General features: G+C 38.2%; 3 protein-coding genes across 3 annotated transcripts in view; 2 read left to right on the top strand and 1 right to left on the bottom strand.

The window, feature by feature from the left end:
* Nucleotides 1-7,797, top strand: part of AKNAD1 (AKNA domain containing 1) — a 35,159-nt gene extending 27,362 nt beyond the window's left edge. The window contains exons 9-13 of the mRNA XM_007169485.2: nucleotides 2,086-2,208; nucleotides 2,304-2,411; nucleotides 4,487-4,568; nucleotides 5,627-5,726; nucleotides 6,470-7,797. Coding sequence (XP_007169547.2) covers nucleotides 2,086-2,208; nucleotides 2,304-2,411; nucleotides 4,487-4,568; nucleotides 5,627-5,726; nucleotides 6,470-6,601 — 545 coding nt within the window. The 3' untranslated portion in view covers nucleotides 6,602-7,797. The remainder of the gene's footprint in view (nucleotides 1-2,085; nucleotides 2,209-2,303; nucleotides 2,412-4,486; nucleotides 4,569-5,626; nucleotides 5,727-6,469) is intronic.
* Nucleotides 7,798-10,461: 2,664 nt separating this feature from the next.
* STXBP3 (syntaxin binding protein 3) overlaps nucleotides 10,462-25,848 on the bottom strand; it is a 53,289-nt gene continuing 37,902 nt past the window's right edge. The window contains exons 13-19 of the mRNA XM_007169486.3: nucleotides 25,032-25,112; nucleotides 24,003-24,141; nucleotides 23,606-23,712; nucleotides 22,966-23,058; nucleotides 20,012-20,097; nucleotides 12,113-12,261; nucleotides 10,462-11,201 (exon numbers count right to left, since the gene is read on the bottom strand). Coding sequence (XP_007169548.1) covers nucleotides 11,107-11,201; nucleotides 12,113-12,261; nucleotides 20,012-20,097; nucleotides 22,966-23,058; nucleotides 23,606-23,712; nucleotides 24,003-24,141; nucleotides 25,032-25,112 — 750 coding nt within the window. The 3' untranslated portion in view covers nucleotides 10,462-11,106. The remainder of the gene's footprint in view (nucleotides 11,202-12,112; nucleotides 12,262-20,011; nucleotides 20,098-22,965; nucleotides 23,059-23,605; nucleotides 23,713-24,002; nucleotides 24,142-25,031; nucleotides 25,113-25,848) is intronic.
* Nucleotides 12,613-14,020, top strand: LOC103016471 (60S ribosomal protein L37-like). The gene has a single exon (XM_057547813.1). It carries the CDS (start codon nucleotides 13,026-13,028, stop codon nucleotides 13,317-13,319), a length of 294 nt encoding a protein of 97 aa, XP_057403796.1. The 5' UTR covers nucleotides 12,613-13,025; the 3' UTR covers nucleotides 13,320-14,020.

Here is a 25,848-nt window from a genome sequence, read left to right as displayed (position 1 = left end):
CAGCTATAAAGTCCAGCTGCCTTCTGTTAAGCTAGATGTTTTAGAAATTTGCCAAAACGTAAAACACTGCCATTTTTCTCACAATTTTTTCATAAAAAATGTTATTTTGTGAACATGAAGTAGATTATTACTGTTTTTAAATGACAAAGTGTTTTTTAAATGCTTCAGTTTAAAATTCTAAAAAAAAAAAAAGCTTTGAGACTGCCCATTCAGTCTTAGGAAAATCTGAATGATTCTACACAGCAAAAATGACTTGAAATTTATAAATACCTCTCTACCAATCCACATTCAGTTGACTGAATGTTGTATGACAGCTCTTCTCTAGTGCAAGGGGAGGGTGGATTTTTACTACAGGTATAAAAAATTTCATATATTATGATATATGATAAAAACTATAATAAGCAAAAGCTCTTTAGGGGTCTCAATTGTAAGAGTGTAAGTAAGAGCATTCTGAAATTAAAGAACTGAGAATGGTTGACATATAGTATACATCACTTGACTATCATAATACCCCTGTAAGGTAGGAATTATTATCTTTATTTTATAGATAAGTAAATGGAGGCTTGGAGAAATCAAGTGACTTGCCAGGGTCAAAGAGCCTGGTGTGTTATCTTTTGCTGTGTAATGATGTATCCCAAACCTTAATGGCTCAAAACAACAAACATTTGCTATCTCATAGTTTCTGCAGGTCAGGAATTTGGGAGCCATTTAGCTGGGTGGTTCAGGTTCAAGGTCTCTCATGAAGCTGCAGTCAAGATGTTGGCCAATACTGCCATCATCCGAAGGCTTGACTAGGGCTAGAGAATCTGTTTCCAAGATTGTTCATACACATGGCCACTGGCAGGAGGTCTCAGTTCCTCACCATTGTGGGCCAAAAGGCTGCTTGAGTATCATTAGGACAGGGCAGCCAGCTTCCCCCAGGCAAGTGATCCAAGAGAAAGACTGAGATGGAAGTTTCAATGTCTCTTATGACCTAATTTTGGAAGTTATACACCATCGTTACCACTTTATAGAAGCAAGTCACTAAATTGTGAGTTGTCACAATCAAGGAGATAGGAATTAGGCTCTATCCTTTGAAAATCATGTTAAAGAATTTGTGGACATACTGTCAACCAACATAGCCAATAAGTGGCAGAGCCAGGCTGCAAATCAGGCCTATCTGAACCCATGTCCTTTCTCCTGTACAACACAACCTTCCCAGGGTGTAGCTCCTTCTTCCTCTATTTGTAATTTCCTTGACTTCTGGATTAGAAGGCATTCAATGACTATTGACTGAGATTTGGGAAAGAAAACATCCTTCCCAGAGCTCATTCCATTTGTGATTTACACTTTGGAAGATAATGTTACAAATGAGTGCAATCATGAGTGCAGCAAGGCAGGTAGCATTGGCAGAAGCTTTGGCTCCAAGCCTTGTCTCTCCTGGAGCTAAGACGTTGCTTGGACACCCAAGTGTGATGTGCTCACGTGCCGGGCCCATGCTCCCACACTCTGGCCTAACCTGGAGAACTCCACTGCCCACAGCCTGCTGAATAAGACCCAGACCTGCACCGGACACACACGCTCTCTACTGCTAGCCTCTCTGTGGTACTGATGAGGGCAAAGCTATGATTCAAGTTCCCATATGGACTTACGAACGTGATGTGAGGAAAACCATCTTTCCAATTGCCTGGATGACAAAACACAAGCTCTTGGCCACCGCAGGGTCTAAGAAGAGAATGTGGATGTATCAGGGCTAATCTGGAAAAATAACTACAAATGCAAGATCATCTGATAATTCAATGGACGAAATTCTCACAGATCCATCCATTCAGAGGACCTTTACTAAACACCTACATGTGCTAGGCAAATCTTAAGACTTTCCTATCAGAACTGTTACCTATCAAAACATCTCTCAGTTGTCATAAGGGGAGTCCAAATGTCACCCCTAGGCTGGCAACCCCCCTTGGTAAATTTGCCCTTGGGGAAATTGAACACTCTGGGGCCTAATGTATACCTTGCACGATCAGGGCTCTACTCTCCAGAGCATATTTTAGGACTATAATAAAAAAAACTCACACTTCCTTTGTGTAACTTGGGCTTTTTCAGGTTCTGATACAGGACTCAGCTGCTATTCTGCTTCTGGGACTGGACTGCAGAGTAATAAATGTGAGAACTGCAGCACTAAGATTCATAACTCCCAGAGAGTCTGTGGTAAAGCATCATCTAAAGGTGAGAGTGACTGGGCCGCCTCAGAAAACAAGGCATAAATGGGGACAGCTGTTGCTCCCAGGCAATGAGTTATATTTTTAATCTTTTCTTTTTAGAATTTCATTACATATTCAACACCCCGGGACAGAATTTCTTTAATCACAGCAAAAGAAGTGCCTTTGCCCAGCTCCGCTATTTAAATGAAAATAAAAATTCTTCACCTTGTAAGTACATCTCCTGCAAGATCCCATCTTTGTACACAACCTAATCTCCCTGCATGGGAGACCCATATCATACTGGCCACTGCTTCCATATGGGGAGCCCCTGCCCTGTCTAGTCTGCTGCCAGGTCTCCAGCACTCATCTGACACTTCCACATCCATCCTGACACCTGGATGGCAAGAGGCTGGGCTGGGACTGGGAGATACGCAATCCTAGCAATAAAGGACTTTGAAAGTTACTAAGTGCTATACCAGTGTAAGTTGGTAACAAGTCATAAATATTTGCTGAACAAGTAACTGACTGAATAACTGTCACTATTATTGTTATTATTCAGAAGTGGCAAAAGCTTTAGATCTATCCCCACTAAAATTCAGCACATAAATAGACTATTTTACACTCCTTAAACATCATATTGCTAATTTCAATGCAAAACTTTGCTGTCTTTAGAAATAACTAAAATCCCACAAACATTTATTTATAAAGATGAATAAAACATGGCTCCTTCCTCCCAAGGAGTTTACAACCTATTGAGAGAAAGGAACTCCTACCCAAATAAGGAAAATTCATGGAAAAATGTGATAAGAGCTAAGAGCACAGAGTGTGCTAAGGGAACACAAAGGAGGGAAGGGAACACCCTTGTCTTGCTTCTGAACGACAGCTGTATCTGGTTCTCTGACATCCTTTCCTCATGGGTGAGTTCATACCTTCAGAGTGCTTTCTCTCCATCACTGGGGACAGGGCACCAGAGAGAATGTTTCTGATCTTTTACAACTGCCAATGTCCAAGACTAAAGAATGGTGTTTATCTGGCTGCCCTCAGCTATGTCTCCCCTACTTACCCCCAGCTGCCAGATCCTCCAGTTGGATGTGTTCTGTTGAGACGACAGTCCCTAAGACTCTGCAGAGGCAACAGGCAGATTTCTTTACTATCGCCTTGGTTTTGGGGTCTACAGCCCACGAGACCTCTTATTCCAACATACGAATGAAGAAAGCAACTGAGTCACTTGAAATGTGATCTTGAACTCCATTAGTAAACATATAGTGGCCAAGAGGGTAGAAGTCCCAGGGAAGCATCTTTTGCTCAGTGTTAGACAAGAAACTCCAGAACAGACAGAAAATGGAGCGGGCTATTGCAGGAGGTCGTGAGTCCCACCTGTAGACTGAGAGACAATGTACTTTGTCAGGATGTTGTAATCTGTAGACTATGAGAACTGGACCAGATGACCCTATGACCCTTTCCAACTCTGAATTTCTATGTTTCAAATAAAATCCACAACTATATTTGGAGGTGACCAAGGGGTTAAGACTGAGCTCATTAGTGCCTCTGTTCATCATGACTTAAGTCTGGGTGGGTACAGCATGACTAAACCTGGACTTTCTGACTTCTACCCTGCCTTCCGTGTCTCTCCCTGTTCCTTTGTCAAATGGGACCCTCCTGAGGGGGAGTGAAGCCAAGCTACTAGAGCCCAGTGGATATGACAGGAGAATGAAGGAGAAAGAGGGGAAGATAGAGAAGAGAGGAGGAGAGGCAAGAGAAGGGGGAGAAGAGAGCCTCAGCGACAGAGAAGGCAGATTTGTTGGCTACTGACTTTCTTCTCTTCCTTCCCCTGGCGTTCTTCTTGTCTTCCATGGTGATATTATCTTCTTCTCTGTTTAGTCTCTATTTTCTGGAATTGTCTTAGTAACATAATTTAGTTTCTGACTCCTAGAATCCTTGCTCCTAAAGTGGAGAGGACTTCAGAAATCCATTCAGTTCAAACTCTTGGAAAATATTATCCCTCCATCTGCCAGATGAAGAAGTTGAGCCCGTAGACATGCCCAGGTCACACAGCTAGCAGCAAGGGAACCTAGAGTCCTGGTCTCTTGTCTGCTAATAAAACTCCTTTTAAATGTTGAATATCTTTTCTTGAATTCAGAATACTCGATGGCTATTTTCCATGTTCCCTAGTTTTATTTACTTAGTAAAATTTTATGAAAGATTTCATTCATACAGAAAAGTTCAGGAAATGATACCCATATATCCACCATTTGGGGATCATTTTTGATGCTCTGAATCTGATCACAGCTAACATTTTTCAGCTCATTCAAAACCAAAATGGATCTGTTTCCAGAGTGCAAATTCAAAATCCTCTTATGATGAATGTGAACTCATACCAGGAAAGTAAGTATGATTAACAAAATGGCTACCCAATGTTTGGATGCATGCAATGTGCTTAGTGCATTAGATCACCTGCCCAAGATCACCTAGATCATAAGTAGTAGAGCCAGGATTCAAACCTAAGTCTGGCTAATATTTCAATCATTCAGTTATTCATTCAACAAATATTTGAGTGTAAATAGCAGGACACTGTGCAGGTGCTGAGGACACAGTGGCGAAGTCAACTTCTGTCCCTGCCCTTACTTTTTTGGTAGAGGAAAAGGGGGCATACAGAGTGCTATTACCTAATTTGGGGGTTTAGGGAAGCTGAGTTCCAAAGGATTAGTATGAATGAACTAGCAAGGGGATGGAGGAGTAAGAGTGAAGAACATGCCAGTCTAAGAGAGCCTTCTGGTGTGGAAAAGCCCTTGGCAAGTTCAGGAACAATGTAGCTGGAGCCTAAAAGAGGGAGAGGCAGTGGGGGAAAGATGGGGCGGTGAGATGAGCAGGGCCAGGCTGTGCAGGGGCTTGTCGGCTGCAGGAAGGATTTCAGACTCTTAGGTATAATGGGAAGCCAATGAGATTTTTTAACCAGAGTGTTTTTTAAAGTTTTCCAGTGTTTTAAAAATCACTCTAACTACTAAGGGAGAGGGAATGGATTAGAGGAGTCAAGGATTGGAGCATAGAGGCCAAGTAAGAGGCTAGTACAGTAATCCAGGTGGAATGATGGCAGCTTGGCCAAGGGTGGTAGAAAAGGAAAGAGAGAAGTCTAGTATTCAAGAGCTACTTAGGAGGCAGAATCGACAGTGTAGCTGAGTGACCAGAGTTCAGGCTGTGTGCAGTCACACTCACTCAGTCTGAACCCCACTACCCACTACCATAGTGCAGTGCAGTGTGTATGAATGTAGCCACTGGGGAGTTCTTGGGTTTGTGTCTTGGTTGTGTGTCCTTGGGCAGGGGGTGCACAAACTCCTCGCCCTCTACACACACACACACACACACACACACACAGCCACTACTGAACCACAGAGTTGAGGATGGCACTTTATACAAGTATCAATGTGCTTTTGCCTTTTTTACAGTTCAGACCTTGCTACACCCTCACCCCATTCCCACTCCTGCAGGATTTCTGAAAGCACATCCTCAAGCAACTTTACCGGTATCGAAGAAACGGAATCTGAGGTGAGGACTTAGAAAAAAACACTCTAGAATCTTTGCAGCTTGTAAGTTTGGTCTTGATGACCACAAAACTGATGGCTTTTAAATTATTACAGTATGAGAGCATCAGAAAATGCTCTGCTAAAACAACTTGTGCTCAGCACTAACATAAAGACAGCCTGAGCAGCCACATGGTTTGTATTATTCCTAAATTGGTTCCAAGGGAAATTTCCTGGAGAAAATGTTTTGTGGGTGGTGCCTCAGCTACAGGATTCCCCGGCGCAGACCTGAAGGCATGCCGCTCACAAGTTTGTTCCAGGGACACTGGGGTTAGAGCCATCAGTAGATTCCTATTTTCAATCAGGTTACTTTCAAATGCTGCCACACCATGTGCTGCATCCCTGGGTGCCCTCTCAGTGGTTATGGCCCCTAAATCTCCTTCAATGCCCCTCCCGCCAAGAGCTTTTCTTCTTTGTCATGGATCTCTTTTTCCACAGCAGGGAAACAGCCCAGCAGGTTGCTGACTTCACCCTCTGATTCATGCTCATCAGTCACGTGTTGGTCTTTTTTCTGTCCCTTTCACTACAAAATATATTCCATCTCAGACTGGTTTCCTAGGAAACCAAGCCTGAAAAACAGAAATAGACTGGGTGGAAAACAGAATACTCCAAAAATTCCACTTTGCAATGTTCAATAATGAGGGAACCCAATTAACAGAAGCAGTAGTAAATTTATGTAACTAAAATGTGTGGACTTTTCCTCTGTAGATTTTAAACTCGTCTTTGGATCATGCCCTAAGGACAGCAACCATTTTGAAACAAACTACTGATCAAATGATTAGAACTATTGCAGAAGATCTTGCCAAAGTACAGAGATGGAGGAATAGACTGAAATACTAGTTTGACTCAAGGCAACCAAGGATTAAAAAAAAATGCAGAGAAAACTTGGTCTTCACCCCAAAAGTATTTTACTTATTACACAACTTATGAAGATGACTTTCTAGAGAAAACACCAAAACTGCAAGAAATGGGGGACACAATGTGCTAAAATGAAACAAAAAATGGACCTCTGATTCTTAAAAATCAAAATCAACACATATTTGCTTAAAAATAAATCTATGTTATTCCTAACTCATAATAAAAGAAATCAAAAAAAGGAAATATACTTTTACCTATTAGTGTGGCAAAAACTAAAGTTTGAAAGGAAGTAAAAATGTGCTTCAGAGATAGGAAATCGTTTCAGTTAGGAGCAACAACAAAAAAAGTCTTTTTCAGGGTCTTGATACCAGAATCTGTAACTGCTCATTCTACCGAGGGTGGAGTAGGGTAGGGAATCAGCTTATACTAGGAATTTATGTATGATGACCTCTTATGTCTTCAAATCCAGTAAGAACTTTAGGAAACAAAGGGTCTCTCCAACTCTAAGCCTAAAATGTATGTGAAATTTGAGGCCTAAAATGTAGGCCTCAAAGGATCTCTTATCAGTGTGATACGGCAGAGTGATCACTGAGGTGTGCAGTGATTGAATGGATGGACCAATGTTTGCTGTCATCACACTCTTAGTTCCATTTGTCACAGGGCATTGAATTACTATGAATCTCTGTTCCACACATGTACTAACCCTGGACAGATAGTTACCAAGGCATACAAAGATCTCAGGTAAAATGCAGACACCAAAAAATTAACCCTCTCACTGGCAATGTACTGTTCTCATGCTCAGTCTCAAAGAGAGCTGTCTGTTAGACTGGTGGTTGCCAAGGGGCAGGGGGTTGGGGAAGGGATGGAGTGGGAGGTTGAGGTTAGCAGACGTAAGCTTTTACACATAGAATGGATAAACAACAAGGTTCTACTGTATAGCGCAGAGAACTATATTCACTATCCTATGATAAACCATAATGGAAAAGAATACATTAAAAAAAGCATATATATGTATAACTGAATCACTTTGCTGTACAGCAGTAATTAACACAACATTGTAAATCAACTATATACTTCAATTAAAAAAAAACAAAGAGAGCTGTTTATTACTGTCACCTTTCCTCTCCACATAGCCATGTCATCCAGGTTAAATTATATAACCTCTCTGTGCCTTTTGTTTTTCTCAGCTTTAAAATGGAGATGATAATAGTGCCTATCCTCACAGGATTAAATGAGAAGACTGAATGAGGTAATATGAACACTTAAAAACAGTGCCTCACATATAAAGCACAAAGTAAGCATTTGCACATTATTATTTTGTTATCATTACTTAGTAAAATAGCAAGTTCTAAAATTAATATATCAAAAACAGAAACTTTCCTATATATAAAAAAATCCAGGTCTTCCCTGGTGGCACAGTGGTTAGGAATCTGCCTGCCAATGCAGGGAACACGGGTTTGAGCCCTGGTCCGGGAAGATCCCACATGCCACAGAGCAACTAAGCCCGTGAGCCACAACTACTGAGCCTGCACGCCTGGAGCCCATGCTCCACAACAAGAGAAGCCACCGACCGCAATGACAAGCCGCAACGAAGAGTAGCCCCCGCTCGCCCCAACTAAAAAGAAAGTCCGCGCACAGCAACGAAGACCCAACGCAGCCAAAAAAATAAATTAATTAAAAAAAATCTGTTTGAAAAGCATAATAGAAGATCCAATTCACATGGAACCATGAAAAATATTATGGCGATATGCAGTATCTCTATAAAGAAAATAATGATTCTTAAGGTCATATTTTCCCTAAATTAACCTATAAATTTACTGTAAACCTAATGAAAATATCAAAATAACTTTTGGTATTAACAAAATGAGACTAAAGTTCATTTTAAAAAAATGTAATACCCAGGGAATTTCTGAAAAATAATGGTAATTTTGGTATGGGTGGAATAGAGATTATGTCCACATATTAACACACCATGAATCAAAGTAGGGAATAAACTGGGAGTCTGGGACTGACATATACACACAACTATATATAAAATAGATAACTAATAAGGACCTACTGTATAGCACAGGGAACTCTACTCAATAGCCTGTAATGACTTATATGGGAAGAGAATGGTATATGTATAAATGATTCACTGCTGCACACCTGAAACTAATACAACTTTGTACATCAACTATATTCCAATAAAAATTTAAAAAAATAAAATAGAGAAAAAGAGATACAAACTATAAGTCAATAAAACAGAATCCAGAAATAGACCAAAATACAAACTTAGTTTATGAGAAAGGTAGTATTTCAGTTCAGTTGGGGAAAGGGATTACCCAATAAAATTTGGTATAGTATCTATTTAGAAAGAAATAAGGGTGGATCTCTGTTAAATACTGTATCAGTCAGGGTTCACGGAAGGAACAGAAACTCCTCTAGATATTTCAAGAAGTGTTTTAACATAGAGAATTAAGTCCTTAAAAATCATGGAAAAAGCTGTAGGGGCAGAAACTAGGGGCCATATTTTTAGACTCAAGGTCATATCACCATCTGATCTAGAGAACAGGAAGCTAGTGCCACCAGTTGCCACCAGCACTGCCTCATACCCATGAAGCAGGTGACAGACACTAAAATGTGGAGTCTGGTTGCTACAGACAACTCCTGTCGGCAGGAACTTGCTTGTCCATTGGCACAGCTGCAGCAGATGGCCTCTGCCTCCTTTCTAACTTCAAAACTTGACCAAATGCAAGTCGTTGGCGGAATCTAACCTGTTCAGAACCCCTTACCTTTGAGTCTGCAAAACTTCCTTTTTAGCTTTCATCCCCTGTGGTATGGAATGGGGAGGCATGGGACATAATGCCAAGTGCTAAGAGACAATATCTAGCATACACTCTCATACTAAAACCAATTCCAGATGGATAAAAGAGTTACCTGTAAAAAATAAACCTATCAAAATGCTCTAGAAGATTGACGGGTGAATTTACAATCTCGGGTGCAAAGATATTTCTAAGTACAACATAAATTTGCAAGCCACGTAGGAAAAGTGATGGATTGATCTACATAAAAATTTTATTTTTTTAGTATTTATTTATTTAATTAATTTATTTATTTGGCTCCATCGGGTCTTAGTTGTGGCACACGGGATCTTTAGTTGCTGCGTGCGGGGTCTTTTTAGTTGTGGTGTGGGGGATCTTTTAGTTGCGGCATGCCAACACTTAGTTGCAGCATGGCAGCATGTAGGATCTAGTTCCCTGACCAGGGATCGAACCCAGGCCCCCTGCATTAAGAGCGTGGAGTCTTAGCCCCTGGACCACCAGGGAAGTCCCCACATAAAAATTTTAAATGGTGATATCTATCAGTATTTTAAATGCACAAATACTTTAGACAGCTATGTCCTCGCTAGAAATTTATATTATAGAAATATTTGTGTAAGTTTGCACAGGTATGTACCCAAACAATGCAGCCTCGCTAGAAATTTATATTATACAAATATTTGTGTAAGTTTGCACAGGTATGTACCCAAACAATGCAGCATAGCACTATTTGTAAGAGCAGAACTCTGAAGATGAGTGATATATAAATTACAGTCCACTGTATGATAGAACACTATGAGGCCAGGTAAAAGGAGAGATTTGAAATGAAGATGTTCCCTTTGCGTAACACATGTGCACACATATCCTTACATTATCCAACCGTATACAAAGATTACATTATTATTTTCTTAGGTCAAAGGGAGTTATCTTGGTGGGAAGATTATGATGCATTCTTTTTTCTTCTTTGTAACTCTCTGACTTAGAACTTTAAAATTTCCCGATTTCCCCTTCCTCCCCGCCAAAAAACAGAGATAATTTTTGTAAGTATATATTTATTTTCTCTTAGAATGTTCATGATTATTTTTGTTTGCTAATTTAAACATACATTATTCAGAATTATACAAAACTGTGTTCTTCAGAAGTATCTAGCAACAGTATATGCTGTGAAATCATTCTATTCCTATTAATGACTAAATTACTTTACATATAAAAGAAGTTATGAATTTCAGTTGAAAGAAAAACTGCACTTATAGGAAATCATTCTATCATACATACAAGTTCACAGTTTTTACTTTTACAACCTTTTCATTTAAAATCATTCTTTCCCAAAACACTATACTTCAGCATTAGACAGATAAGTATCTAATAAGTAATTAGTATGTACATAGGTGGCTGTGAAAAATTACCCACAACTGTAATATATTCTGTTCCAAAGCTGAAAATATTTCCTTTTAGAAAGCATTTTAACATTTCTTCTCATCATCTACAAAGCAGCAACAATATTTAAATTAAAAATGGCAAATCCAATGATATGCAATCATAAACAGTCCCTTAAGAAATATACTTGAAAAGTCATTATTCCTTAAAATATTTACATTTGTTAAATTACATGTCAGCCACAATGTCTTGATCTACTTTAGTTGATCAAATTAATAAGAATCTCCAAATCCCTCCCCTGCTAAAATGCTATTCATCTTTAATAAAGGAGACTTTATCCTTGGGTTTATTCAGCATCTTTATATCATCCAACAGCTTTTTGGGTGTTAAAATATGCGTGGAACCTGGTAGAGGAAAAGAGAAATTTTCAGAGGCCAGCAGTTAAATCAATTTTCCTTGGCTAATTATATTGTCCTGTCCTTCAAATATGCAAAGTGCAGTAGCTTGGGGCAACTTAACAAAATTTCTATAGGATGCCTTCCTGAAATCTGCCTAAACTACAGTATTTCAATCCTTCCTCTTCATTGAGCACACTCAGTAACCCTTCAAAAACACTGCCCACTCCTAGTGCTTTGTCCACTTTGTGCTACATATTGATAAACTGAAGACCAAAACTGGAGGTTAGTCTGTCCTCCTGACAAAACAGCAACAGGCACTGTGAGTTCAGTCACAGAGCACTGTTAAGCAGTGCCGCAGATCAAGGCTTGGTGTATAAACGCGGCACCTCCACGAGTCAGGAAAGTTTCGGTTATCAGTGGCTTTGACTGAAATTCTTAAAACTAAATTCCATACAGGCCTGGCCAATGTCAGGTCCACAGCCAGAAAAAATTTCAAAATATTTCTGTAGTAGAAATGTATGTTTCAAAAATTATTTAATCATGAGGGCAAGAAAAGGATAGGATGTAATATTTTAAAGGATATATTCTTTATGTAATATTTAGAATATTATAAAGAATATATAATATGTAATATATAATACATTATATAATATATATTATAAAGAATATTATAAAGAATATAATATTTCTGAAGCTCATTCTCTCAAAATCAGAATTTTAATAAAAAAAAAAATCAAAGAAGTCAACCAGGAAAAAACTCTGGTACATCAGATAAAACACACTATGATTTAAAAAATATTTTTTTGCACTCAACAATTTAGTTCTAAATGTAAATTACAAGATAAAGTTTTACATATATATTTTTGCATTTAGAGTTTGTTTTAAAAAAACAGAAAAGAGGAAAACACAAGTCTTACCAATAATAACTTCACAGGATTTATGTGCCTGAGATACTTCATAAGCACAACGCATTTCAGAATATGTAATTCCTCCGATTACAAAAATAATCAGCTTAGACCCATTTTTTCGATCCTCTAAATAATTAGCTCTGGGTTTCTGCCGAGCACTAAAAAATAAACACAAACATGTTAAAAATATTTCCAAAGCCATACTGCTTGTAGTCTTTTAAAAGAGCCCAACTCAAGCAAACTCAAATTTGGCACCAACTGCATTGATTTTAAGGAAATGACTTAGCTATGGTATGACTGGAGCACCAAGGGCCAGGCAGGACAGCCCGACTTTAAGTTCAATTTTGATCTACAGAGTTTGAACAAATGACTCATAATCTAGCTCAGCACTTTTACCTATAAAATACAGCCAAGGCCCTGTCTTATTTATTTCAGATAAAGACATAGTATACCTGAAAAGTCTATGACTTCCTGAAGTTAAAAAAAGGGGGGGGGTGGCATTGAAACAATAGGGTTTTAAAGACATAGAGGGGGTTGGGGAGGCACAGGTGCTGCTTTGGAGCTGACGTGGTACCGGAACGCCCCTTGCTGGAACTCTACTAGTAAAGTATGATTATAGGAGATATCGAACACATATCTGCACTCCTGTGTTCACTGCAGTATTATTCACAATAGTCAAGATACAAAAACAACCTAAATGTCCATCAATGAACAAATGGATAAAGAAAATGGTATATATGTACAGTGGAATATTATTCAGGCTTAAAAAAGAAGCAAATTCTTCCATTTGCAACAACATGAATGAACCTGAAGGATACTATGCTAAGTGAAACAGGCCAGACTCAGAAAGACTGCATGATCTCACTTATATGTGGAATCTAAAATAGTCAAACTGCTCTTTGATCTCGGCGGCAGAAGCGAGATGACGAAGGGAACGTCATCATTTGGAAAGCGTCGGAATAAGACGCACATGTTGTGCTGCCGCTGTGACTCTACGGCCTACCACCTTCAGAAGTCGACCTGTGGCAAATGTGGCTACCCTGCCAAGCGGAAGAGAAAGTATAACTGGAGTGCAAAAGCTAAAAGACGAAGTACCACCCGGACTGGTCAAATGAGGCACCTAAAAATTGTATACCGCAGATTCAGGCATGGGTTCCGTGAAGGAAAAACACCTAAGTCCAAGAGGGCAGCTGTTGCAGCAACCAGTTCATCTTAAGGACTTCAATGACTAGTCGCGCAATAAATGTTCTGGTTTTAAATAAAAAAATAAAATAAAAAAGCCAAATTGATAGAAGTGGAGGATACAATGTTGGTTGCCAGGGAATGGGTGGAGAGGAAAAAGAGGCAATGTTGTTCAAAGGGCACAAAGTTTCAACTATGCAAGATGAGTAAGTTCTAGAGATCTAGTGTACAGCATGGTGACTATAGTTAAAAAAACTGTACTGTATATTTGAAATATGCTAAGAGGATAGATCTTAACTTAAGTCTTTATGCCACAAAAGAAAGAAAAGAAAAAAAAAGGAAAAAAAGAAAATGGTAATTATGGATATATTAACTAGTTTGTGGTGATTTCCCAATGTATATGTATCAAAACATCAAGTTGTATACCTTAAAAATATACATTATGAAGTCAATTGTAACTCAATAATGCTGTTAAAAAAAGAGAGCCACCTGAGTTTCAACTCTGATTCTGTTTCTTTTTAATTCTCTATGATTTTTAGCAAGTTACTTAACCTCTCTCTAAACCTAAAGGGTTGTTTTCAAGATTAAATGAAATAATGTACAGAATACACTAAGTATGGAATCTGGTACTAGGAAAGCACTAAACAAATAGAACTACAACTTCTACTACCTCCCCCCTTAGATTGCTCTAGATCTGTGCACTGCCCAAGATAGCAGCCACTAGCCACATGAGGCTATTTAAATTTAAATTAAGCAAAAATTCAGCTTCTCAGTCATGATATGTGGCTAGTGGTTATCATATAGGACAGTGCAGATATAGGACATTTCCATCACTGCAAGAAAGTTGTATTGGGTAGCACTGCCCTAGGTCATAGAAATCACTATTTTTGTTCCCATACCCCACTGGTAGAAGTTGTGAGCTTTTATTTGAAAAGTAAATAAATATTTTAAAATAAACACATACATCTATTAAAAATATATATTAGTTTATAAATTATATATGTGTATTAGTATATACTAATAAAGCTTAATTTGTCCTTTTTCTAGTATAAAAATAATACCCAATAGATCATCTTATTACCCACTTTGGAAACCATATACTAGATGACCTCTAAGACCCTGCAATGTAGGATATCACGGTAAACTTTTTTTAAAAATAAATTCATTTATTTATTTTTGGCTGCACTGGGTCTTTGTTGCTGTGCGTGGGCTTTCTCCAGTTGCGGCGAGCGGGGGCTACTCTTCATTGCGGTGCATGGGCTTCTCATTGCGGTGGCTTCTCTTGTTGTGAAGCACAGGCTGTAGGCGCACGGGCTTCAGTAGTTGTGGCTCGCGGGCTCTAGAGCGCAGGCTCAGTAGTTGTGGTGCATGGGCTTAGCTGCTCCATGGGATGTGGGATCTTCCCAGACCAGGGCTTGAACCTGTGTCCCCTGCATTGGCAGGCGGATTCTTTTTTTAAAATAAATTTATTTATTTATTTATTTATTGGCTGCATTGGATCTTTGTTGCTGTGTGCGAGCTTTCTCTAGTTGCAGCGAGCGGGGGCTACTCTTTGTTGCGGTGCGCAGGCTTCTCATTGTGGTGGCTTCTCTTTGTTGTGGAGCACAGGCTCTAGGCATGCGGGCTGCAGTAGTTGTGGCACGTGGGCTCAGTAGCTCCATGGCATGTGGGATCTTCCAGGACCAGGGCTCAAACCTGTGTCCCCTGAATTGGCAGGCAGATTCTTAACCACTGTGCCACCAAGAAAGTCCCGGCAGGCGGATTCTTAACCAGTGTGCCACCAGGGAAGTCCACGGTAAACTTTTAATAATGTTCTCAGTCTAGCCTTTTGGATGGTAATTTCCATCTGCCATCTTAAGGAATGACGAGGTAGTAAACAACAGAAATAGTAAAGAGACTTAGTAGCTGGCTTTGAAAGATGAAACAGGAACAAGATACACTCTTGGTTCCCATACAAAATAAATCAAGGATATACTAAAAGTACAACCTTGGTTTAAAAACTTTCCAAAGAGAGTGAAATAAAGTAAGAAAGCAAAAGAAAAGGAAGTAATATTGCTCAAAATGATTATGTGATTGTAACGATTTTTAAATTTCTGAATAGCAATTTTAGGACAATAGGATTGCATTTAATTTGTTTCACATAAATGTGTAAGACACTGTGCTAGTGTTTTACACTCTGAAAGACACATAAATAATGATTAAATCCCTGTATCCTGAAAATCTCACTCTAGAAAGCACCTAGAAGCATTGGTTAAAATAAGAGCAAACATCTTTTTAAAAGCATAGCTGAAAATAAACAAGTAAGAGCAACCTTCAAGGGCCAGCAGCAGTAAAAAGGAGACTAAAAACTAGAGTGGTAAACTGAGTTGAGGCTTGCTCTGCCTTATAGTGTTAGTCTAATCTTAGCAAACAAGGGGTCTGGGTGTTTCCCTGTTTAATGAACACAGAAGACAAAGTCTTGGATATTGTGCAAGGTAGAGATGGGGAGGTGACACCCTGCATAAGGTCAGGACACCCTCAAAAGCAAGGGGAGATGACAAAGAAGCTTCTCGCCTGATAATTCAACACAGGCCTGTCTCGTGAGAGCTCTAATTTACACTACCTTCATAGGCTGGGGAACCCCAACTGAGAAATTAACACACAAAAGAAAAAAGTCTCTAACCTTGGCAGAAGCAAATGCAAAACCTCTCTGAAGGTACCCACTCTCAACCCTGGCTACTGAAATAAGCTCAGAATCCAAAATTATGAAGCACACGAGGAAATAAGCAAGCATAAGTGTCTACAGAAATGAAAAGCAGTAAAATTAGACCCCAAAGAATGTCAGATGTTGAATTTAGTAAAAAATAGTCTAAAATTAAGTATGTTGAAAATGATAAATGATAATAAAGTAGAACAGAAAGCATGACAAAATAAGAACAAAGAAGTCCAAGCATATTTGAAAAAGAAACAAGGAGAACTTCTAAAATAAAGGAAAAGTAAAGTCAATGAACATAGAAGCTCAAAAAATATATACATATATATAGTTTACTCAGCAGATTAGGCACAAATTTAAGAAAGAACTAAAGAATTGAAAACTAGATGCAAAGAAAAATTTCCAAAATGAAACACAAAAAGTAAAAGAATATTAAAACTTGAGAGATTACAAGGCATGAAGATAAAATGAGATGTTTGAATAAAACCAAGACTGCAGATGTGGCAATATTTGAAGAATTTATGAAAGATATGAAACCTCAGATTATAGGAAACACACTGAATCCCAAGGAAAGAAATAAAAATAAACCCTCAGGTAGACACAGCATAGGGAATGTACAGAATACCAAAGACAAAAAGCACCAGAGAGAAAAGGCAAATTACCTATAAAAGTATGACAAAACTGTCAGAAAACACCCCATCCCCATACACACACCTTTCCAAGAGCTAAAATGGAAACCAAGAAACAGGAGAATAACATTTCAAAGTGTTGAGTGAAAATTACTATGAGCCTAGAAATTAAAAGCTATCATGTAAGAACAATGACAAAATGAAGACATTTTCAGACAGACAAAACCACAGAGAACCTACCACCAACAGACCCACACTGAAGAAACTACTAAAGGATATATTTCAGAAAAGGAAACAAATGAGCCCAAAAAATGGGATGCAAGGGACTCCCCTGGTGGTGCAGTGGTTAAGAATCCGCTTGCCAATGCAGGGGACACAGGTTTGATCCCTGGTCCGGGAAGATCCCACATGCCACGGAGCAACTAAGCCTGTGCGCCACAACTACTGAGCCTGCGCTCTAGAGCCCACGAGCCACAACTACTGAGCCCACGTGCCACAACTAGTGAAGCCCACGCACCTAGAGCCCACGCTCCACAACAAGAGAAGCCACTGCAATGAGAAGCCTGCGCACCACAACAAAGAGTAGACCCCACTTGCTGCAACTCCTGCGCGCAGCAACAAAGACCCAACGTAGCCAAAAATAAAATAAAATAAATAATAAAAAAAAAGGGATGAAAGCAGAAGTGGTGTGCAATATAACTGGTTAGTATGCACACACAACTAAAAAAATAATAATGCTCATCATTAATTTGGGAAATAAAAAAGATATAAGGTGAAAGCAATAAAGAATTAAGAGAACATTTAGAGGGTGCGTAGTTTGAATTAAGTTGTTCTAAAGTTCTGTATTGTTCATGAGAAGGGCAAAGATACTAATCTCAGACTTTGTTGAGTCAAAGAAGTGTACTAAAATTCTAAGGATAATAGCTACAAAAGTACAGAAAGGCTATATAACTTCCAAGCCAGGAGAAAAGGGAAAAATAAAACTAAAGAAAAAGTCCTCAGACCAAGAGAATCACCCTAGAGAAATACTCAAACACGTAAATGTACAAGAATGCTCATTGCATGTTGTTTGTAATGGTGCCAGTTTTGACACAGCCTAAATTTCCATTGTGTGGAAAATACATGAATAAACTGTGATACTCACATAAGAATACACCAACCAGCAGTGAAAATTTATGCATGTTATCAATTTGGGATAAATTTCACAACGTTGAGGGAAATTTAAAAAGGAAGTTGCAGGAGGACACATACAAGATGACACCATGTATGTTAAGATTAAAAACACAGTCAAAGGCAACTTGTCATGGTGGAATAAGATGGTCAGAAGATTGCCCTCCAAGAAAACAAGTATAAACCTGGATGAAATTGTGGGGGGGAAAACCAGTTCAGGTCACTTGGAAATCAACTACGGGCAAACAGCAAATTGAGAAGCATTTACTCTTAAAAAATATGCTAGCATATTGGTAAGAATGGTGATAGTGACTACATGACCTTCTAGCCTGAGGCTGCACCCAACCTGCACTGTTCTTCCAACTCAGTCAGCAAAAACTATAGCTTTACTGACCTGAGGCTGGCTGAGAGAACCACCAACTTTACTGCCTGAGGTGGAAGACTTGACTCAAGGTAGGGAGCAAAGGGAGTACAAAATCCCGCAGCTTTGCTAGTTAAAAATGGCAGACCTGGTTTAGAACAGGAAGACCTGCAGCTCTGGTAGCACAACATCTCGGCCCCAGTATGGGAGAGGTGGCACATCAGCCAGAAATTTAATGGGGAAATCCTGAACGGACGAAAGCCAAAGAAGACAAAGACAAACTCTCCCCACATCCTTAGCTGACTGCCAAATTATGCCTGTGCCAGGACAAGCCAGAGAAAGCCCAGGGGAAGAACAGGAAAAAAAAGAAAGGGGGGTGGTGGTGGGGGGAAGACTCAAGAACTGACTCTGACTTGTAATGTAGTTCTTAACCCACACTCGGATTGATCAGCAGATGATGGAAGGCATGAGGTGTCTAAACACAACCTCTGCCCAGATAACTGGCCGACCTCTAAACTATTCAGACATAGGGCAACCACTAGGAACCAAGCAAAAAAATTCAATTTAAAATTAAAAACCCCTGCAATGACATCAGTGGCTAAACTGCAGGGGGCAGTGATCCCACAGCTTAAGTCCATACAAGTTACTAAAACAAAAAACAATTTAGAGTTGCTACAGTACAGTATCTAAAAGATCCAACTTTCAACCAAAAATTAGTAGATATGTAAGAAAACAGTAAAGTGTGACCCACACGTTGGAGAAAAGCCATCAATAGAAACTGACCCTGAGTGAATCCAGATGTTGCATTAGCAGACTTCGAAGAATCTATTATAAATATGATCAAATAATTTTAAAAAAACATGCTAATACTATGTTAATCAATGGGGAATTTCAAAAGAGAAATGGAAACTAAAAAAGAAGCAAATGGAAATTCAAAATGTGAAAAGCACAATAACTGAAATGAAAAATTCACTAGATGGGCTCAATAGCAGATTTGAGATGTCAGAAGAAAGAATCAAAGAATTGAAGATGGATCAATAGATATTAGCATATCTGAAGAACAGAAAGAAAAAAGGTGGAAGAAAGGTAAACAGAGCCTCAGTGACCCATGAGACAAAGCCAAACTTTCCAACACATGAGTAATGGAGTTTCAAAAGAAGAGGGAGAGAGAAACAGGCAGAAAAAAAATTTGAAGAAACAGCAACTGAAAACTTGCCAAAATTTGATGAAAAATATTAACTTGTAGATCCAAGAAAACTCAACTACCCCAGGTAGAATAAACACAAAAAGAACTCCGCCTAGACACATCATAGTTAAACTGCTAAAAGCCAAAGACCAAGAGAAAAATCCTGCAAAACACAACTCTATAATTTAGAATACAGATATATGTAGAAAATGTATAAAGATACACAGGTGAATGGTAAACACCAAATTCAGCATAGTGAAGAAAGGAGAATAATAAAAATCAGAGTGATAGATTGGAAGCTTGAACTGTATTTATAATGATTCATTTGTTAAGCTGGGCACTGAGTATAGGGTATGCATTATAATATTGTCTACAGCTTTCGAATGTCTCAAATATTTTATCACAAAAAAATCATCACAAAGGATTATGTCCTCTGCTAATGTGAAGAAAAAAAAAGATGAGTGGAGAAATTCTTCTCTAGTTTCATGAAAGTTTCTTTTATAATAAGGCACATTTTCATATTGCTTATCTGGACTCATCTAAAACAGGTTACAGTTAAAGAAAAACTGCCTTTTAAGTGACTATATGCTTCAAGAAGAGTTACCAATACAGGAATACCTATAGTTACTAGTTATTAGTCTGTAATTTCATAGTGAAAATTTCACTGGCTTTCATTTATAGGTTTTACCTTACAGCTCCTGAGCCATTCCATACTGCTGGACACTGGGAACAATATGGCCACTCTTTTGAATCTAATCTATTATCAATGGCATCCTAGGAAAGAAAAGAATTAAAACCATCAAGAAAATATTGTAAATTCCAGGATTTTGTTTGTGTTACATAAAACTCAAAACTTGTGTTTACAATTAAGGAACATAAGGATATATATTTAATAAAATAAGGTTAGCCCTTTTTTTTTTTTTTTAATATATATTTTATTGATTGATTGATTGATTGATTGATTGCTGTGTTGGGTCTTCGTTTCTGTGTGAGGGCTTTCTCCAGCTGTGGCAAGTGGGGACCATTCTTCATCGCGGTGCGCGGGCCTCTCACTATCGCGGCCTCTCTTGTTGCGGAGCACAGGCTCCAGACGCGCAGGCTCAGTAATTGTGGCTCACGGGCCCAGTCGCTCCGCGGCATGTGGGATCTTCCCAGACCAGGGCGCGAACCCGTGTCCCCTGCATTGGCAGGCAGATTCTCAACCACTGCGCCACCAGGGAAGCCTAGCCCTTTTTTTTGAAACTCACAAATCTTAATTGCTACAAAAACTAATGAAATCATTTACTTATTAAACTAACATTTATTGCATGCTTGTTATTTCTTCATCTGGAGGGTTCCCACTTTGGTGTGAGAATTCCAGGCACCTTATAAGGATCTTTATCTCTAGAGTGCTAGCGGTTCCTTTTTTTAAAAAAATAATTTATTTTATTATTTATTTATTTAGATTGCGTTGGGTCTTTTGTTGCTGCGCACGGGCTTTCTCTAGTTGCGGTGAGTAAGGGCTACTCTTCGTTGCAGTGCACAGGCTTCTCATTGCGATGGCTTTTCTTGTTGCGGAGCACGGGCTCTAGGCACACGGGCTTCAGTAGTTGTGGCACACGGGCTTAGTTGCTCCGCAGCATGTGGGATCTTCCCGGACCAGGGCTCGAACCCATGTCCCCTGCATTGGCAGGCGGATTCTTAACTACTGCGCCACCAGGGAAGCCCAGTGCTAAGGGTTTCTAAATACCATCTTAATCCTGACAGACCTCTTAGGCTACTGGAGTCCAGGCCTTGCCCTTCATAGCGGTGGCTCTAAAACAGAATGTGCATCCTGGCCTAGGTGTATTCAAGACAAGCCAATGGGATGAGAGAGGCTTTCCTTTTCATTTCATTTTTAAAATTTTCCTTCTTTTTAGGGTTAATGTTTTATTATATATTTATGTGTAATTGTATATACTGTACCCAGAGTGTTTTATCAATACAGAATTTATATAGTTTATAAATAAATAATCATATACTCTAGGCTCCTGATCACATCTATTATGATTAAGTGTGCATGATCAAGAAAGTTTAGAGACCACTGCATTAGAGCATGGTTGTACAAATGGTATCAATAAGTAGGAATGGACACAAGGAATGGGTACAAGGTACTCAGTAGTCCTAGAATATTTCAATAAGACTGCAAGATGTGAAGAAACCAAGTTTCAGGAGAAACCCTGAAGGCCGTAGACTGCCACTGAGGTAAAAGTGGGTTTTCTGGATTTAATATGCAAATCCTTGTTAAAGGGTTTGAGAAGGTCAATTCTTATTTTTAAAATACTAGCAAAGAAAAACTACTTAGTTCTATATCCTTGTTATGGATCAGAAAAAAAAAAAACCCTTATGCTTCAGAAAAAAAAGTCTAAACTCTTTAAACTTTTCATCTATATTAAGCATGTGTGAATGACATAGAATTAGTCAAGCAAAACAGAAAAATCATAGGAATAAATTGTACACAATTAGTTTCCACAGGAAAATAGAAATTAAAGTTTAATAAGTTAAAGGCAAATTGGAATAAATAGAACTATCTGATTATGACTGAAGAATCAATGTCATGAATTTATTGAGCTCATAATGTGATTTTTATTAGTTCATTTTCTAATTTCCTATAATTGAATATTATTTTCTAAAAGTAAACAGTACTAAAGGCATCAGCCATCTGTTGACTATAAAAGCAAACTATAGTGAGGTTTACATTTTTTTTTAACATCTTTATTGGAGTATAATTGCTTTACAATGGTGTGTTATTTTCTGTTTTATAATAAAGTGAATCAGCTATACATATACATATATCCCCATATCTCCTCCCTCTTGCGTCTCCCTCCCACCCTCCTTATCCCACCCCTCTAGGTGGTCACAAAGCGCCGAGCTGATCTCCCTGTGCTATGAAGCTGCTTCCCACTAGCTATCTATTTTATATCTGGTAGTATATATAAGTCCATGCCACTCTCTCACTTCGTCCCAGCTTACCTTTCCCCCTCCCCGTGTCCTCAAGTCCATTCTCTACGTCTGTGTCTTTATTCCTGTCCTGCCCCAGGTTCTTCAGAACCATTTTGTTTTTTTTTAAGATTCCATATATATGTGTTAGCATACGGTATTTTTCTCTTTCTGACTTACTTCACTCTGTATGACAGTCACTAGGTCCATCCACCTCACTACAAATAACTCAATTTTGTTTCTTTTTATGGCTGAGTAATATTCCATTGGAGGTTTACATTTTAATCACAAATACATTTCCAAGAATACTGGAGTCTAACACTTTCTAACAGTGGTCATAAACAAATGTTATTTTGTCAAACTTTCATTCAACTAAATTATTTATATTTCTGCTACATAGTTATTTCAAACAGAGTTTTTTTCATAAAGCATGTGTGTACTTTTTAAAAAAAAATTTATTTTGAGTCAGTCAGTAGTATGAATTTGCAGTCTTTAAGGAGAGAATCTTTAAGAGTTTCCTCTCCTCCCTTGACACCAGATACAGCCTTGTTTTGTGAAATCTCCCAGTACTGCAGATAATTCCTGACCCATAGATATGCTCAGACTCACAGATAAATATACAAAGAGTAAAAAAGATTCTACAGAAGGGCACTCAGGGTATAAATAAAATTTAATGAACTTTACCTCCAGAATATCTTTGATAAAAGGTGTCCATCGAGAGAGCTGAAACGTTTCTTCTGCAGACCGATCCTTTCTTAATGGTTTGCCTTGTTGAGACTAAATAGAGGAAAAAATTAAAAATCAGTAATTTTATTTAGTGATATTCTCTTAAGTTTTCTAACAAGATGTTTAATTTACAACAAACACTATGCTGCATTTGACTTAAAACTAAGAGTGGAAAAGCCTACTCAAAAAATCTGAATAGGTGTGGTCACGTAACTTCACAGTATTTCGTGCATTAATGATAAAATTTATGATAGTATCAGAAAATATGTTTACTCCAAAGTGCTTATATAAAACTCGATGGGAAAGAGTGAGATTCTATACAGAGTTCTTCAAATTCTGCTATAAATGAATCATAAAAAGAAAAGCATAAATAGCAAATTACAACAGAAGCTGTAAGATATAAATTCACTAGAAAAATGTACTTGTCCAAATTACTCATATATGGAAAAAAAATGAAATTTTTAATATTTTACTTACCAAATCAACAGAGTAAAATTAAGAAGACTGTCCACATGGATTCCCTCATAAGAAAACATATTTAATGCAAATGACCACACATGCGTATGTATAAGTATATACAGAATGTAAAATTTCTTACGGGAGGGACAATGGGAACACCAAGGTAACTCCAGTTACGAATCATGTCACTCTCATTTTCTATCTTTACATTCTGGATCAACCTGTCCAAGTTTTCTTCCGTAGTTCCTTAGATAAGTAAAATATGAGTGCACAGTCAAATAATTGCTACCATAATCATTTCTAGGTTTTAGGTACCCAAGAATAAAGCTTTTTTAAAAAAAGCAAACATTTAAATTATATACCCTTCAGTATGCTCCCAATTTCACATTTTTCCTTTTATTTATCTTAACCAACTTTAGCCACTACCTTTGAATTTTCTAAGATTCTCTTATGATCAAATAGTAAACCACTTATTGTAAAATGATTTTAGAGCTGGGTATTTTAATATATTCAAGAAAATAAACAGTCTGCATTACCATTAATACTGAATATATAAAGTAGGATTGCTCTTATTTTATCATAATTATCATGATTTTTGTTGAGTAGAACTGGAAGGAGTACTCGCATAGCATCTTTGACTTTCTGTCCTTCTGCGTCAGTTCCAAGTGCCAGGTCCTTAACGAAAATGAAATACAGTCAGTAGTCTAAGATCCAAATTCATTTTTCAGTTTAAAAAAATCTATTACTAAAACTTGCCAAATTTTAACGGAACACTGATGCCTTTTCACAGGAAAATGTGAGTATCACTTGTAAACTAATACTGTACAAAATGTAAAAAGTCAAAAAATAATTCAGAGAAGAAAATCATTAATCTAAACCTTTGCTAATATGGTAGACATGAGCCGCATGTGGCTACTGAGCACTTGAAATGTGTCTAGTCTGAATTAAGATGTGCTCTAAGTTAAAACACCAGATTTTGAGGACTTGTTTGTGAAAAAAAGAATGTAAAATATTTCAATAATTGTTTTATATTGATTACATGTTGAAATAATATTTTGGAGGTACTGGGTTAAATCAAATATATTAAAGTTAACCACACTCATTTCTTTTTACCTTTTTAATGTGACTACTAGAATATTTAAAATTATACATGACTTGCATTCTATTTCTATTAGACAGCACTGATCTAAATAGTTTTGGCATTATAGAGGAGGCTTTAATTAAACGTGCCTACACAGTACTCTGCAGGATGCTGCCTTAAATGCTGCACCCACTGAAAAAGGCCTGCCAACAGTGCTACCCTGAATTAATGCTCCAAACACTTAAATCATCCCATTCAACCAAAAATGCATAATCACGGATTAGGAGGGACTGCTTACTATGACACTGTGTAGCTACTTGTTAGCGTTGGTAAGGAATGATGTATTAAACCAAGTGGGTGAGTCTCCTTCTAAAAGAGGTTCTGTGATTTAGTGCACTGTATTGAACAAAAAGTTAGATTTTACCTGACAAAGTTAATTCTGGAAATCTATCCTGAACATAGGTATTTCTGACTCTGCACATACCTGTTCAGTTTTGCAGAGCTTTTCTATATTAGGCTTGAACTTATTCATGCAATCTTCTGCTAAGTTAAGATGAACAACTTGCTGAAAAACAGAAGAAATCAATCATTTAAAGCATTTTCATTTCTTTCTGTATAACTGATAATATTAAACTTTTGAGATGGGCCTGAAGGAAAGTATGGGCTTAGGTGGGAAGGAGGTACCACGTAAATCAAGGGAAACATCTCGAGAAAGGAAAAAAGTGAAAATTACCATGATCTACAGGGGATAATCAACAGACCACAAAAAAACAGAATGGAAGGGTTGAATTTGTGTTGGGCTTATAAGTAGTGAAAAATAAGGTGAGAAAAAAAAAGTGAAATCCTTAAAGTCAAGCAGAAAAAGTGTGAGTTTATGTTATTGATTCTTGATTAGGGAGCAATATGATAAAAAATATGTAAATATTATTCTGACAATTACTTGTAAGAAGGACTGGAACAGCAAAAAACCAAAACTTTACCTGCCCACACAGCTTTAATTGCTCTTAAATCTACTGATATATAACTATTAATTCAGACATCCCTGGTGGCACAGTGGTTAAGAATCCACCTGCCAATGCAGGGGGACACGGGTTTGAGCCCTGGTCCAGGAGGATCCCACATGCCGTGGAGCAACTAAGCCCGTGCGCCACAACTACTGAAGCCAGCATGCCTAAAGCCCACGTTCCGCAAGAAGAGAAGCCACCACAGTGAGAAGTCCGCACACCACAATGAAGAGTAGCCCCTGCTCACCACAACTAGAGAAAGCCGGTGTGCAGCAATGAAGACCCAATGAAACCAAA

Source organism: Balaenoptera acutorostrata, chromosome 1, assembly GCF_949987535.1.
Source record: "Balaenoptera acutorostrata chromosome 1, mBalAcu1.1, whole genome shotgun sequence".
In the NCBI taxonomy this organism is placed as follows: domain Eukaryota; kingdom Metazoa; phylum Chordata; class Mammalia; order Artiodactyla; family Balaenopteridae; genus Balaenoptera; species Balaenoptera acutorostrata.
This window is presented reverse-complemented; position numbering and strand designations above follow the sequence as displayed.